Source organism: Fusarium pseudograminearum, chromosome 1, assembly GCF_000303195.2.
Source record: "Fusarium pseudograminearum CS3096 chromosome 1, whole genome shotgun sequence".
Lineage (NCBI taxonomy): Eukaryota > Fungi > Ascomycota > Sordariomycetes > Hypocreales > Nectriaceae > Fusarium > Fusarium pseudograminearum.
Genome location: NC_031951.1, coordinates 10,823,306 through 10,839,112, shown reverse-complemented (window position 1 = coordinate 10,839,112; position 15,807 = coordinate 10,823,306). Strand labels below are relative to the sequence as shown.

At 49.3% G+C, this 15,807-nt stretch overlaps 2 protein-coding genes across 2 annotated transcripts, besides 3 other annotated features; both read right to left on the bottom strand.

Moving 5' to 3' along the window:
• Nucleotides 1-906: 906 nt before the first annotated feature.
• Nucleotides 907-2,568, bottom strand: FPSE_01187 (uncharacterized protein; the record flags this gene model as incomplete). The annotated part of the gene is made up of 1 exon (XM_009254307.1): nt 907-2,568. The coding sequence occupies one exon, from the start codon at nt 2,566-2,568 to the stop codon at nt 907-909; it is 1,662 nt and encodes a 553-aa protein (XP_009252582.1).
• Nucleotides 1,882-1,926: a microsatellite.
• Nucleotides 2,569-3,718: 1,150 nt separating the features above from the next.
• Nucleotides 3,719-3,879: a repeat region.
• Nucleotides 3,880-8,819: 4,940 nt separating this feature from the next.
• Nucleotides 8,820-13,589, bottom strand: FPSE_01188 (uncharacterized protein; the record flags this gene model as incomplete). Its single annotated transcript, XM_009254308.1, has 10 exons — nt 8,820-10,790; nt 10,838-10,981; nt 11,032-11,526; nt 11,575-12,071; nt 12,129-12,456; nt 12,504-12,945; nt 12,993-13,057; nt 13,106-13,135; nt 13,209-13,343; nt 13,452-13,589. 10 exons carry the CDS (start codon nt 13,587-13,589, stop codon nt 8,820-8,822), a joined length of 4,245 nt encoding a protein of 1,414 aa, XP_009252583.1.
• Nucleotides 13,590-14,028: 439 nt separating this feature from the next.
• Nucleotides 14,029-14,111: a repeat region.
• Nucleotides 14,112-15,807: the final 1,696 nt, after the last annotated feature.

Below are 15,807 nucleotides of genomic sequence, written 5' to 3'. Positions count from 1 at the left end.
AACTGAGCTACGGAAGCCGTCCAGATTTGTTTGTTGAAGAATTCCCTCGAAATCTGCGAACTTGAGCCACAAGATTCAAAACGAGAAAGGCAGAGACTACATGACATGACTGCTGCATGAGCTTGGGGCTGCACAAGATAAATGATCCAGGAATGGAGCTCGAGATATTGGAAGAAAAGTACACGAGAACAATATCCGAGTGGAACGTAGCTGGTCATGACACTCGGTTACAGACATGTTAGACATCACAAGATGAATATTTAGACATCACCAAAGGACATTGATCAAGCTTGTTGTGGCTTTCAAATTGTGATTGTGCCATTGTAAACTATCTATAAATCTGCCCATCTCTTGACCGGTCCGGCGAATCTGCAACCAGCGGTAGAGAAAGGCATTAAGAGATACCATAACGAATGCAACGAAAGCAAATGTCAAATTTGCCGAAATACTATTCCCGTAGGAACGCCGGCCGTAAACCACATCAGGGGCTGGCTAACTGCCTCACAGAGGCTTTCAGGCAAGACTTGTTTCCCAGTGATGCTTCTCATCCTCATTGGTATAAAGATTCCTCATCAACCCCCCAAGTAACCCAATTCGTCCATCTAGGCTGAGACAAGATTATCCCCGGGCGATTCCCCCCAATGTCATGACGAAGTAGAAAAGTCTAAAGGAGAGACTGTGAAGCGAATTATAAACTTCTGTAATAGTAAGAGTTCGCAAAAGACAAAGGAAACGTGTTTCATCCACCTCCCATGCAGATGGTAACAAGACTCCCGTGGTGATCAGAAAAAGACGAAACGACAACCATCAAAATGCAGCCCAGTCCGAGCAGTCATGTGTACAGAATGAAAAGTCCGAGCGCGTAAATCGTGACAGTGAGAAAGGTTCCAAGTCGAGGCATCACCTTCAAGCAGAAGGTGTGCTTTTAGTGAATACCCGCCTGTGTGCCTTGCGCTGGTTGTCGGCCGAATCTTGTGCCTTGGCAGCTCGCAGAGCGCCGTTCTTGAACACATCAGCGAAAGAGTTGGTCTCACTCTCACCGTTGGAGCTGACACTGTCGATGCTATCGACACTCTTGCGTGTCTTCTGGCGCGAGCTGGGACGGTCAGAGCCGATAGCACCCCAGCTTCCACTGGCAGATGTGCGTGAGCTAGGGCATTCCATATCCCCTGCGAGGCTGCCAGATCCACTGCGACCAGAGTCAGACTCGTTGTCAGTAATAGGAGTCGATGACTCCTCAGCAGTCTCGGAAACTGGGCTCATGCTGCCACAAGAACTACCAGTGCCCTTGCGGCGCTCTAGACCAGCACGGACAAGGTTGGAAACAGCAGAGCGGCGCGTGCGAGCAGAAAAGTTCTTGCTTCCCTCATACTTCGCAGTGGGCTTCTGCTTGAGTTCGTCTAGAGAAGGAGGACCACGGGGTTGGCGAATAGGGTGCTCTCCGGCACGAGCCTGACCAGGTCCATATCCACCAGTCATAGGGGTCATGGGGAAAGTAGAGGTCTTGGGTCCAGCAGACTTGGGAGCGGCGTCAGACGCCATGGCAGCGGCAATGGCACTGTTGACAGGAGCGAGAGAAGAGGCCTTCTTGTGTCCACGGCGGAAAGCATTGGCAGAGGGAGGAGGAAGAGGGGCCACTTCCGTAGGAGACTCATAGCGCTTAGGAGGTGAGTTGCTGCGGAACGAGAAGGGCTGCGATTCAGCGGGAGGCGAAACCTGCACCGAGGGTGTGCCCTGGTGGTGTTGCTGGAGGTGTTGCTGGAAACCACTAAAGCCGGGGGTGGAGGGTTGCTCGTTGTAAAGCTGTGTGGCCTGAACCTGCTGCTGTTGCTGCTGGGTAGGGAGGAAGTACTCGTTGGTCACGGGGTTGAAGTAGTAAACCTGCTGTTGCTGTTGTTGAGCTTGGTGCTGCTGCTGCTGCTGTTGGCTGAGAGCAGCTTGAAGCTGAACCTGCTGTTGCATGTTTTGTAGTTGCTGCTGCTGCTCGTACAGAACACGCTGCTGCTGAATGAGCTGGGGGTTGCTGAGGTTGAGTTGCTGGAACTGCTGAGCCGCACTCTGCACGGTCATGAGCTGCTGTTGGAGGCGCTGCTGCTGCTGAGCAAGATAAAGATTGGTGGCCAGAAGCTGGCTGTACAAGTTTGGGTCATGCTCTTCCGAGAGCTCAGGAGGCGACAGGATCTGGTCAACAGTGTAGTGCTGGTTTACCGACTGGTTGTAGTTGCTTTGAGAACCATACGGGTGAGCCGTCTTAGGAGCGTTGTAAGTCTTGTCCTGGCCCATGCCATAGGCATTTCCAGCCATGGAGTTCCGGGCGTACTGTTGCTGAGGACCGGTCGTAGGAGACTGAGGGCCGAACGAAGCAGCAGTAGCGGACTTGGGAGCGGTCCTAAGACCAGCGAGAAGGTGGGAACGGCTAGTGCGAGGGGTGGGGACACCACAGTCCCTGTCCTGGGGTTGGCTGATAACATCAACCGCGAGAGGCTTGGGGTTTTGGCTGCCACGTCGAGCAGCTAGTCCGCCACTGGGCGTGGGAAGACCGTTGGGAGCGAAACTGTTGGAAGACATTTTGAGCAAGACCGCCTGTGTCTGTTGCTCAAAGCGGGAATTGTAAATCTAAAGATTTGATAGATAAAGAAAAGACAGAGAACGTGGTACGACTAGGTCTTGCGTGCAAGGAAGTAGTCGGTTGGATTAGAAAATATGGTTTGTTGAAATCAAGCCGAACAAATTATACGGGTATACCGATGAAATCGACAGAGTTGAGAATTCCGGGTTGGTAATCGATACAGAACGTATGTCGATTGAAGATGTTGCGTTGGTGGAGGCCAAAATACGCAAATCCAAGAAGCTGCAGGTTTCGAGAGCCAAGTGAAAAGTCGAGAGAGAGACAGATGACAAGTTGGAAGCTTGTCAAATATTAAGGTCCAGAGTATTCGATGGAACAAACAGGTGAACGATGAATGAAGGGCGATGCAAAGTGCGATCGACGAAAAGTCGTTGAGCAGGGTCAAAAGAAGCAAGCAGCAACGTAGACCGTGGTCAGGTGACGATGTGTACCAGGACCTCGTGAATGAGATGTTAATTCACGCTCAGGCGGCGAGTCGAGTGATCAACACGACTTGTAAGCGCGAGCACCAGCTGGCTTGTCTCTCTGAGACAATTTCAGTGAGACAGCGTCGTTCAAACGATGCCTGTCCAGATGTGAATAGTCCAGATATTACCTTCTATCGTAGCCTCCTCTTGATTTTATTTTTTTGGGTTTGAAATTTTGAGTCTTTTCGATTATTCTGTGAGTGGAAGATCTGTTTCGCAGTCTTGGTTTTGATGACGATGACGGAAGTGTCGAGATTAAGCTGTGGTGATGGGTATCGGTAGACCGTAGGTGGAATAGGCGATAAGGCAAGAATCGACGAAAGAATAATACAGAGATTAAAATGGGTTTGCAGGTATCACCAGTAGATGCGCCTTCCAGAACCTCAAAAAATGGATTTGATCTTTGTTCCTTCACAAATTTCCGATTGTCGTGCGTTGGCTTTTTTTGTGGTGCGAAAGCGGGCAAGCGGGTGGGCGAGAGCGAATGCGTGCGGCAGAATGGAATAAGTGTTTTTTTGGTTGGGCAGAGTTGAAGATTGATTCGCAGACGCGGACGCGGGGGGGAGAATTCTCGAGAGGAGCTTTGCAGATGCGAGGCGAGGCGGTGCAACCGAGGCGACGCAGGAAAGAGAGGAGGATGGAAAGAGGAAGAGGAAGAGGAGAGTGTTGAAAGAAGGAAGGGCGCAAAATAGTGGGCGAAGGGGAGGAAGGAGGAAAAAAAGGAAGTGGTGGAGTTTAAGTCTAGAAGAGAGGACGGAAGGTAGGAGTGGAGGACGAAGAAGGCGCGCGAGCAAGTGTCAAATGGAAAGCACGAACCGAACGAGCAGGAGCAGGTGTGGGAAAGGAAATGTGGGAACAGCTTGGCGGGCGGGTGTGCTGGGGAAAATCAGACAGCCCAGGCGACAGGGCAGTGGCTTGAGTGGGCGGCCAGCAGGCTAACATTAGCATTAGCATTAGCATTAGAATGCGCAGGCAACTTAACTTAGGAAGGAACGGAGGCGATTCTTGACCGGTCGACGCTCGCTGATACTGGTGCTGATACTGTACAGTGGCTCAATTATGCCGGCAAGCATACAGTATATCCCTACACACGCTTACTGTAGCCGGGCCTACTCGGTACCTTCCCACATCCCACCGCCTTAAGCGTTCGTTTCAAAGGCTCTCTGATTCAGAGCTTCTGAATGGGCAGACAACATACAGTGCATCACAGCAGATTAAGGGCTATCTGGACCAGTGAAAATGCGTGCCAGCATTTTGGAGTCCAGTACAACGTCCATTTCCACATCGACTCATACCCTCCTCCCCCTCGCCTCCCAGAACGAAGAAAGCAATAATAGCAATAATAATGAGAGTAAGGATCCAGCTGGATGGATGGAATGAGAATACGACAGGGCTATCACTTGCTGATGGTCAACGCGCTATCAAAAAGCCGGGTTCTCACCAAAACGGACAAGGGGGCACTTGTTTGGGCTGGTACCGACAGTGCCTGAACACAGTACGAGATCGAGCTAACTTTGATCACCTCATTTATGCCTGGGGAACATGGATTTCTTTGATGGAAAGGGCTCGGCTGCTGTTGAATCCATGTGTTTGCGGGCACTGACTCACCATAGGCTTAATTGATGACGAAGTTGTCCCCATCAAACATTCGCTTACAAGATACGAACAAGGAAATACGTGTTTATTAGGGTATGTACGATAAAGCAAAAGAGGACCAGTACGCGCGCACAAATATCAACAAAAAAAAAAAGGAGACCATTCGAATACGATGCGAATTTTAATAAACCTCGAGTTGTCGAGTCGAGCTGGAAGAAAGTTGAAGGCGATGTCTCCTCTCGTGGACCGGTGGCCAATAGTGTCTCGAAATATCACCTGAAGATACTAACTTGGTCGCGCAGTAGTCTCTGGCCAAGATAGCGCGTGACAGTCCAGTAAGGACCTGGCAAGGACCTCCTTTCAGTGGGTAGCGAATGGCCAACTCACCAACACCAACTCTCTCACTGCTGCTGTCCGGCCGGCCGAAGCTACAGAAGGAAAGGAAAGAGAGAAAAAAAGGACGCCCCCTGGAGCTTACATGCAAGCGACAGGGGTCCTCGATGGGTTCATCATCTCCAATCAGAGACGCTTGCGGGCGCCGCGACCGACATGAGGCAGCCCTTCAAGGGGTTAAAAACCAGGGGGGCACAGTCTCGAGGCGGTGTTTTGGCGTCTGATGCCGCCAATCACACGAGGCCTTTCAGGGGATTGAAGCATCGGATGTGATGGGAAGATGGAATCCTTGTCTGTTTTTGTAACGGCCTGGTCGGCGTTCATTTTTCTGCAAGTGAGTTTTGCTTTCTTTGTGTGTGCTGTGCTGTGCCTCTTCTTTGTTGTTGATGGTGGTGTTGTTGGTTAATCTTGTCTTTAATCTGTTTCTATATCGGGCAGCCCATGTTCAAAGAGAGCGTAACACGTTGTTAGAGGATTCGTGAATTGTCAGTACCTAGCTTACAGAGTACAGGCATCACACTGACCCCATAAACGAAACAACTGTGATGGTAGCTACTCTAGCGAGACATCGGAGATGACAACAGCCACCAACAAGGCATTTCTCTTATTGACGAATATATTTTATTGTAATGGAGGAATGAACCGAGTCTTGACAACATGTCAGCAGAGTCAAGGATGAGTGCCAGTCGCAATTAACTGATCCCAGTGAGAAACGACGATAGTTGCGCAACGGCCCTGCCTTGCACTTGGCATGCCAATTGACAATGTCAATTCAGTGCCAGTGTCAAATTCGAACCCTGTCACGGATCGCCCGCTGTGGGCTACGTCCATGCAAAGCATGTCTTTGATTGCTTTTTTGTCGTCATGGCCGGGGCTCATCAATCTGTTACTGCTTGTTCCTTGACGCTGTCCTCAGCTTTTTGCCCAGATTCGATACAATACAACAAACATCGTATACTCTGTTTGACATCGGGGTCACCGCTAGCCTTTGCCGTTAGCAGAGACGGAACTCCAGCTGCACAAGACAGTTACTGGCAATTAGCTAGTCAAATACAGGGTCCTCCAAGTGGAGGGAACGGAGCTCCCGCCGTCCCGTCTTTTTGGTGCAAAGCTGAGCTGCTGAGTTACAGCCGTGTAGCATGATATTCCCTCCTTGTTTGAACTTGAGCTCATCTTTATTCGGCATCGGCAGCTTTTCTTTCATGCTTCAAGGCCCCCCTTGTCGGGACTACTCGATTCGTATTCTTTCCCCACGTTGAATGTTTCATCGTCGCGGGCCTCCTTGTCCGTTTTTTCCCATTTCAGTTCATCGGTCTTTAACCATGTCCTGTTCTGTCCAGATCATCATTAGGGAGCATGAGGATCCCCAATGCGACACGTGCCCAAGGAAAAGTAACGCGCTCTACCTATTTCTCAGGCGAACCGACCTCGGTCCCTGTCTACTGCCTAAAGCTTTGGTACCTGGGTAGTTGGCTTATGTACCAAATTAGAAATCTTCATCTTTCCGACGGACAAGTACGTGTTCTTTTATTATGAGTAATTCGGTGGCTTATTTCCCTTCTCCATTATTATGTTCTAGTAACCTGCAGCTCTTAGGAGAACAAGACGTGGCGTAGCTTTTTGGAATGAGCTTTGATAGATTTGCATCGTGGACCCTTGTAATTATCGACAGAAGCCATTGGGAAACGAAACACTACTACGGATACAAGTACCTGCTACTACCGTAGCCACCAAATCAAGGACAGCTGACAAGCGAACGAGGGCCATGCTGCAACTAAAAAAATGCACCTGCATGCAATAGTAACACACACACAAAGAAACCTTTTTTTACTTAAAATCAGTGTCTAATCTTGGACGTCTGAGCCCTAAGGACCGTCTGCAAACTAATGAATAAAGCTTGACGGATGATAGATAGTACCGGAGAGGAGGTTTTACGAGACAGGAGCAGGAACCAAATAGCGCACTAAGCTTAGGTTATTATTGACTACCCGCCCCGTTCCTTGACACTAGCCGTGTTTTAATTATCAGAGACATGTCTGTCTTGCTTCCCCCCCTCGTTCCACTTGGCGAGTGTGCGTGCACGGAGATATCTTGGATGGAATGGGAATATCGTGTTGGTTCCTGTATCATGTCAGAGTACAGAATCCAATGTCTCTTTGTGGCACGTAAGTTTTGTGTATACATATATGTGTATCAAAGTTAGAAACACCAAGCTATTCCATTGGGCAGGACAGTGTCAACAACAACCGTATAAACTCTCTCTTTGTTCTCCTCAACCAACATCGTCAACTCCTTTAGTGGCGCATTCCCTGAAACTTACAGGATGCTCTCGGACCTTGATGCGGTGAAGAAAGTAGAGTTTCCTTCCTTGCAGCAAGCAAGCTAACGCGTCTAGCATGACCAATATCATCAGTTGTCAGGCGCCTCTTACGCGCTTCACAACGGCGCAGCAGCCAATAATTGATGACATATAGCAAACATGGCGGCGATACCACTCAATGTGCATTCGCTTGCATATGTGCAACCATCATTAAGATATACGGCGCTTACCAAGAGCTTTTGTTTGCTGCTTTGTTGTTAGCGCCATGCGATCTGCGTGCAACCGAACAGTCTAGAGCTGTTCTCGTGATTCGCTTGTCTTAGACTTGCAGCCGCCGCCGCGGTTACGCCAGAATCACGAAGAGGAATAAGCCATTGATTCAACAAATCGGATTAGAATGTGAGTTAATAGTTGATGATCGACATTTGAAGTGCCACCAAAAGTAAGCTATCTATTTGACCGAATTCAATCTTGCCTGCATTTGTCACATATCATCGACCAAAGTTACCCTGTATCTAGAGTTTCTATATTGCCTTTTTGTTTCAAGTCACCTGTCCACCCACCAAAAAGGCACTCGCCACCTCCATCGCCCTGCTCAATGTCAAGTATCTACAGATAGCAAAAAGACGAATCGGAAGGCAATTGGGATTGCTCCCGCCAGGGCTTGAACCTGAGACCTTCGCATTACTGAACATTCAGATTGAAGTATTAGTACGACGCTCTAACCAACTGAGCTACGGAAGCCAACCAATTCGATGACTCAGCGGCCGGCGGATTGAATCCATGAGCGGCTGAGTCTGCCGAGAATCCCCAGGAACCATGCAACTATCGTGAAGCCTGAAACTCTCCAGTTACGCCGTAGAACAAACAGGGGCTCGAAAAGTGTCAAAGCGGAATGTTTTGACCCTCGGTATCTAGGATGCGGGAAATCTCTTTGTAATCAGGTCTTCTCATCATCTTCCGAGGTAGACGTAGTAAATCGCACGGGATATCTGATATCCACGAAACATAAAGCGACAAATACAATGATACTTTATAAACAATGCTAGCAAATGTTTCAGCCGACAGAGTTGCGGTTTCTTATAATAGTGCCGGAAGCTGGGACAGATATAGACCAAACCGTCGGTTCTGTTGCAATGGGGCATATCAGCGAATGGAGAAAACACTGCCGCGAGGATAAAGTGATATTGACAAAGTGAATTGCTTCGTGAACTTGTTCTTTCATTTATAGTCTTTGTTTCTTGTCTTGAGTGTATTCATCGGGGAATCGCAGTCCTTTTGCGCCTTTACCATCCCTCATGTCTATCGTGGCATAACAACTCCTAATCATCACCACTCCCTCCTCTCTATCATGGCGTGCATTTCATGATGCATTCCACTCATATCTCGTGCCTTCTGTTTCAGTTCCTTTCCATCAAGGCCATTTAGGTTCTGTAGGCATCCGACTCCGTCTCTTGCTTATTATGCCCGCCCGTTCTGGCACCCCCGACAAGCCGGGCGACGCCAAACTGCTACTGCTATCCCTACTGCCAATCCCGTCTCGGCTGCCTGGTGCGCGGCCCACGTTCTCCTTATTGCTCAGACTGCTGTCGCTACGAGCCATGGTGATGTCATGGCGCGAGCTGAGAGCAGGACTGTTGCCGTTGGCGCTGATCCCGACGCCTGCCCTGGAACTGCTCGAGGTGACCAGCGATGTGCGAGGAAGACGGCTCTTGACAGGAGCGAACTCGCCGCTGATACGTCGGGGGATACCGGTTGGTCCATCCTTACTCCTTGGTCGGTAAACCATCCCCTCCCGTTCACGTTCAACAGCAGCCGATCGGCGCGGACTGGCTGCTACCTCGACATAAGCATTGTTTGCGAGACTGGGCCGAGTCCTGTGAGTAGGCGTTTGTGGGCCTGCCGACACAGACGTCTGCAAACTAGGAGGTGTGTAGCTGTTGTTCCGACGGGACCCTCTCTGTCTTGATGAACTTGGCACCGCGGTTGCAGCACCCTCACTTGGTCTCACTGTGGTATCGATATTCGACCGCACCAGTTCCGATGCGAGGTTTCGTACAAGAACAGCTGTGTCCTTCTCTGCCAAAATCTGGATAGTGGCCATGAGGGACCGCACTTGAGAGCTGTTGAGAGACCTTGTTCCATCACCATTGCCCAGCCCAGGCTCACAGGCATCCATGATAGTTCTCACCAGCCTGAGGAGGTTGAGTCGCACAACTGCCTTCTTGTGACCCAACCGCTGTGCGATACCGGCAAACATTTCGGGCTTCGCCAGCGACGCTGCAACTGAAGGACTGAGGCGTAGCAGCTTCAGTAGTGGTTCTAGTAGATTGGAATCAAAGGCATTGACTCTGTTGGTATTGAAGCAGCTGTTGATGGCGCGTGTAAAGCCACCATCCGCTAGATGAGACTCCACATTGGCGGTTTCCTCCTGAAGCCAGACTAGGATGGCATCGAGGGCAGTAACCTGCCAGTACTGATCTGTAAGTAATGATACGTAAAAGTTGAGACCTTTGTTCTGCCACAAGAATCTGCGACCCTTGGATCCAGAGTGCGCCATGTCACAGAGTATAGGGAGGGCAAATTCCTTTGGTGGGCGATCGGTCTGCATAATTTTGAGAAGTATAGGGATAATGCCATGGACGGCGGCGTCCTCTTGCCGTTCTTTGCTGAGACGGCAGAGGTTAAACAAGGTATTAAGGACCTGGTTAGAAATTTCGCGGAAGTGCGTCTGGCCCTTCCTCATACTGTAACCAAGAAGATTAATCAGGGACTCGATGGCATCAGCTGAATGCAGCGACTCGATCGTCGTCGAGAGCATAGAAAGATTCTTGATGAACTTCAGCATCGTAATCTGGTGAATCGGTGTCATGAGACGCAGGTCCCGCAATACACTCTTCAATACTTGACGATCTGCTACGACCTCTTTGACGTAGTTTTCTGCCTGACTGAAGAGATAAAAAATGTTGACGATTCGACCTTCAACAAGCTCGCCAAGCTCGTCCTCGTCATCATCATCGACGACTCGGTGTAAGACGAGTGCTAGAGGGTATAGAATCTTGCTTCGTGAAAAGATTCTGCAAAAGTCGTTCTTTGGGGTCGGCCCTTGCAGCTCAAAGACGTTCCAGATACCGTTGACCCCGATAAGGACAAGGTCTCGAGTGTTGTCGTAGTCCTCATCGAGGAACTCAACCAGTACGTTCAAACCACCCGCAGACACAAACATTTGCAGTGTCAGCGTCGACGTTTGGTACATCTGCCGAACAAAAGCCGCTGCTTCAAGACGAATCTCGTCCGAGTATTGTCTTGCAGCGAACTTGGTAATGATAGGAATACCACCAACGAAACACAAATTTTCCTGGATTTCAACATCATCCAAAATAATCTGCAAGGTTAGGAACTTGTATACATGTGGGAAACGGAAGAACTTACCGCATTGACGACCTTGAGAAGCTGCAGAATCATGTATTGTCTGCTCTTGACAGTACAAGGCTCCAGAATCTCAAGGATTGGCAACAGCCCGTGAGCACTGATGATTAGATTCTTGACCTCGCTGTTTTCCCAAAGTAAAGCAAGCTGCAACGTGTTAGCAGTGATCCATGCCGCATGACATAGTAATCACTTACCAAATCTTCTGAGAACTCAGCCAGGGCATCATCGCCCTCTGTCGTTTTCAAGGACCTCACTAGATCCTCTACCCTCTCTGCTAACCTGGCGTGTCGATCTCGGGCAATATTGGCTTCCAAATCCATCTCATCCCAACCTGGATCCATGTATGCAAACGGATCGTCTTCGTCCTCTTCGTCACCTAGCCAAGAACTGCTCGATACGCGGGACATGAGCATCAGGCCACCATCTTCAGATCCCTTCTCGCTCTCTTCTTTCTCCGCTATTGATGATTCAGGTCCGAAAACGTCGCTAAAGTCTTCGTCGTCATCTTCTGCGAATTTCTGGATCTCTATACCCGACCGCGTCCGTCGCATTGGCGCATCTGGAAGAACTGATGGCCGTGATAATGGTTTCTTCTTAATGCTACCCGAACTGGATTCTTGCATTGACCTTGGTAACGATGTAAGATCGGATGGGTGAAACAGCTGTGGCGCATCGCTCTGTCGTGAGTTCTGGAAACATGTTAGTCTTTGTTGTCAATCTTGCCACGTTTGACCTACTCTTCTCACAGCCTGATTCACGTTGTGAGTGAAAACATTGTCGTTGTCCACAAAGAGGTCCGAAAAGTCATCTACACTCTGTTCTCGATACGCAAGATCCGGTCTTAACGGCAACTCGAACTTATTATTGAGGTGGGATTTCGTAGGCGATTTGGTCCGGCCTCCGCCTACGGCCTTGCTCGTACTTGATTTGTTTCGACTGTGCACTTTGACGGGCTCTGGTGCTTTTGTAGGTTTTCTTGGTGTTGGTCTGATGGTCTGTTCCTGGAGATCACTGCTGTCTTGCCATTGGCCTAACCCCTTTATGGTCATCAACTCTCCTTCAAAGTCGTCGTCGTATGTATTACTTTCGTTCCTTCCATCGTTTATTGAGGCGAACGCCTTCAAGCGATCACTTGATAGTAGACCACCAAAGTTGTCCTGCGGTTTGAGATGAGGTAGATGCAGTGCACTTGGTGAAATAGATGTTGCAAAATCGTCGTCCCAGTTGTCATCATCTGTGGTAGTGTTAGAACGTGGGCTTGTGGCTAAACTAGTATCAAAGTACGGCATACCGGCTAATTCAGGCTTACTGAAAGCTCCAGCGCCAGATCGAAGTTTTGCAAGCGATAAAGAACCTTTGGCGGGAGTTCCGCCTTGTAGTCTTGTTGAAGGACCGGCTTCAGAGCCGAGTGATGCTCTGAGGTTGGGTTCTGAAGATTTTAGAGCCTTGTTCCATTGTTTGACTTCCTCAACGGCGTCACTAAAATTGGCTGGTTTTCTTGATACAGGAGCTTCGGTCCGGCGACATCCTGTGATCCAAGCATGACGAAGTAGTTTTCGAGCAGATACACGGAGGTTAGGGTCCTTTTGGAAGCATTGCATTAAGAAATCTCGGGCAGCCTGGCAGGATTAGCAGACATACATCTGAGGAACGAATCGATACTCACTGCAGAGATGCCTTCGGGCAGTGGAGGATGGTCATCGTTGACAATTGCGAACAAAGCAGGCATAGCAGCCAAGTTGTGATATGGAGGCTTGCCTTGAAGAAGCTCGATAACTGTACAACCGACACTCCAGATATCAGATGCAGAACTCGCTCCAGAAAGCTGAATGATCTCGGGAGCCATCCAATAAGGTGTCCCGACAACCTGTGCCTCCTTATCCTGGCCACCAGCTAGCGTGCTGGTAGACACACCGAAATCTGCGAGCTTCACCGTGCCATCTTTTGTGGTGAGAATGTTGGCACCTTTGATATCTCTGTGTATGACACCCTGTTCGTGCAGGTATTGCAGTCCCTGCAGGACCTGCGTCATGTAAACCCCTACTAGATTCTCAGGAAACTTGCCGTACGACTTGCAAATTGAGTGCAGAGAACCATTTTCACAGTACCTGGATTCGTCAGTTTCATACTTGTAAAAGGTAGCACAGATTCTTACTCAAGGATGATGTTAAGACAGTCATCTGATTTGACGAAACCGATGTACTTGACAATGTTGTCATGCTACTATTATTAGCCTTCAAATCAACGTGGCAGGACGGATATTCTTACATGAAGGTTTTTGAGAAGATCGATTTCACTCTAAACATCATCCGCGCATGTTAGTTCATTCAAATCGTATAGTCAAGCACAGAACAGCTGATTGGCAACCCACCTCGATCATGCGCAACTCACTCTTGGGGAGATCTGCGAGCTTTATCTGTTTTACAGCGACCGCCTCGCCGTTACCCCAGTTGAAAGCCTTATATACGGAACCGAAAGCACCTTTCCCGAGGCATTCGCCTAAGCGCTGAATAAAAAAAAGTAAATGTCAGCCATCACTGTCGCAAAATCATGCTCCCATCCAGAAATCCCAGCGTTCAGGTACCAGCAACATCGGCGACAGGGGAATACGAACATAGTCCTTGAGACCTGGATCTTGCAGGGCGGAGCTCTCTCGAATCTTCTCTTTCCGTGAAGGTGTGCCGGGCACAGATCGCTCGCGAGAGGCTATGGCGGGACGGCCATTGCCATGGTACTGCCGCTCGGGCACCATCTCTGAATAACTCCCTTCCTTCAATGATGCTCGACTTTGATGGCGACCAGCCGAATTATGCTATCCTCGAGGATAGTAGAGGCAAGCGGCGGAGGATTGACGAAGTTTAGGCCCAGACAACGGTGTCATTTCCCAGCGACGATCGAGTCAAGGGAGCGGGATGACGCAGGGCGGTTCGTTTCTACATACGAAGCCGGTCGGGTTCGGTTATAGAGCTCTTGCAGTCGAATATAGCGGATGGTATCGTCGTTGATATCTGGATCCAGGTAGGGCGTGCACTTGGGGCTCGCTAAAGAGCCTTGTCGAAGTCGTCAGCGTCCGGAATCGATGATTGTGAGGGGAGCGAGGGAGCCCGTTCGCTTCGGTTCGTGGGATCGCTAACAGGGTTAAAAGAGGGACAAGGCGAACAGCAAGCGAAGTAATGGTGCCGTCTGTTGCTGGAGAAGGGAAGGAAAATGGAAGGGTTAGAAAAAAAAGAAGAAAAAAGAAAAAAAGTAGAGAGGTATGGAAGGTAAGGAAGGACTGCTGTAATGCACTGCGCTGAACCGCATGCAACTGACTGGGCGGAAATTTGGACCAAAACCAACGGATCTCCAATCAATCATGCGCGCTTGGGAGGGACTCGAGGTGTTGTTTCTTCCACTTGTCTCGGCAACCCAAGCTAAGGCTAAGGCTAAGCACACCTTGTGATAGTGACGGAGGCAGAGATCCATTCAATGGAAGCCTGTGCCTGGGGTTAATGGGTACCTACCGGTACTGGACAGCGTGGTTCGGCTGCTGACGGCGGGGGATTAGGGATGCTCGGAGGGCCCGTGCCGCCTGTAATCAACGCCCTGGTAGCGTCCATGGCTGCCCGCGCTTACAACCTGCTTGCAGGGCTAATCCCCCCACTAGCTCGCTTCTTCTCTGCAGTTATCCATCCACAGTTGAACAACATCAACAACACAGCAATCCATGCGTGTTGGGTTCTGTTACAAACAAAAAGGTCCATGTACAGACCCGATGCCGATGCAAATCTCGATTGTGGATTTTGTAACCAAGAGAAAATTTTACTTGGGTTGTTTTGGAATACCCAACCTACAAGGCTTATCCTTCTTTGAAACGGTTCATGCTTGCACATACCATCCAATCCTGTGTAAGGCAAGACAAGACGATGCATGGATGTTTTCAGACACTGAACACTATTTCATCCAAGTCAACAGTACATGAATGTTCCGTTACTTCCGTCGAGAGGTACTATATCGCACTAAGCAGTGTCAGATACAATCCATGAAGGGAGCCAAATCTCGGGATAAGGAAAAAAAAAAAAACAATGTGCTCACGACATACACTGCCTGAAACGCAAGCCTCACCGTTAGCCAAGTCTAAAGGAATGCTCCAATGTACACCTCATCTACTTGCAAACTTACCCATGAATCAAAGTCTCTAGACATCCCGGCTTATCTCTCTTTCAGCCTGTGTCTCCGACGCCTCAATTACCGCTTGTGTCAAAATTCGCCTTCCCACCTGTAAGCAGAACATCCAACAACCTCTATCTAAGCCAAAGACTTCAACTCAGCCCAACATCATCAAACCCAATTGAAAGTGTCCCCCTGCTCGCTTCTCGTCGAGTCTTGCCACTAATGCGTCTCATCCTGATCCCGGATGTGAAAAGAGCAAGGTCAGGCAGGCCAGGACCGCCAAGGTTCTCCGATCTGCTTTACCAGCCTGCTTAGTTGAGTTAGGTTTATCGTCTTTTGACAAGGGCAGGAGAGATATTATCGCACCTCGTCGACGATCTATATCGTGCACGGAAGTTCTCGATTCTTGGTTTGCATGTGAGCTGAACCGTGAGCTGAAATTGCATCTCATTTCCGTTCAAAGCGTGCATTACGTGACGCTGGCATGACGACGTCTTGCAACCTTTATTCACAAATACATGGATGAGACATTCACCAATGAGGCATGTGCTGGTTTATGAAATTAGGAATATCTTAGTCAACCTGACTTAGACACTTTGTCCCGTTTCCTGGCAAAAAGTACCACTAGAAAGGAATGGAGCGAAACCAGCCGCTACTTCTTCATGAATGTACTTGGCAATTTGTCGTTGAAGCCGCCAGAGTTTGATGATCGGCATAAGACGGCATGTCTCTAACGATTCAACCTTGAGTGAATTGGTCAACACTAGCCGTAGCAGTAAAAAGAATTTGATAGAACTGTGGACTTTCCCTAGTCTCGA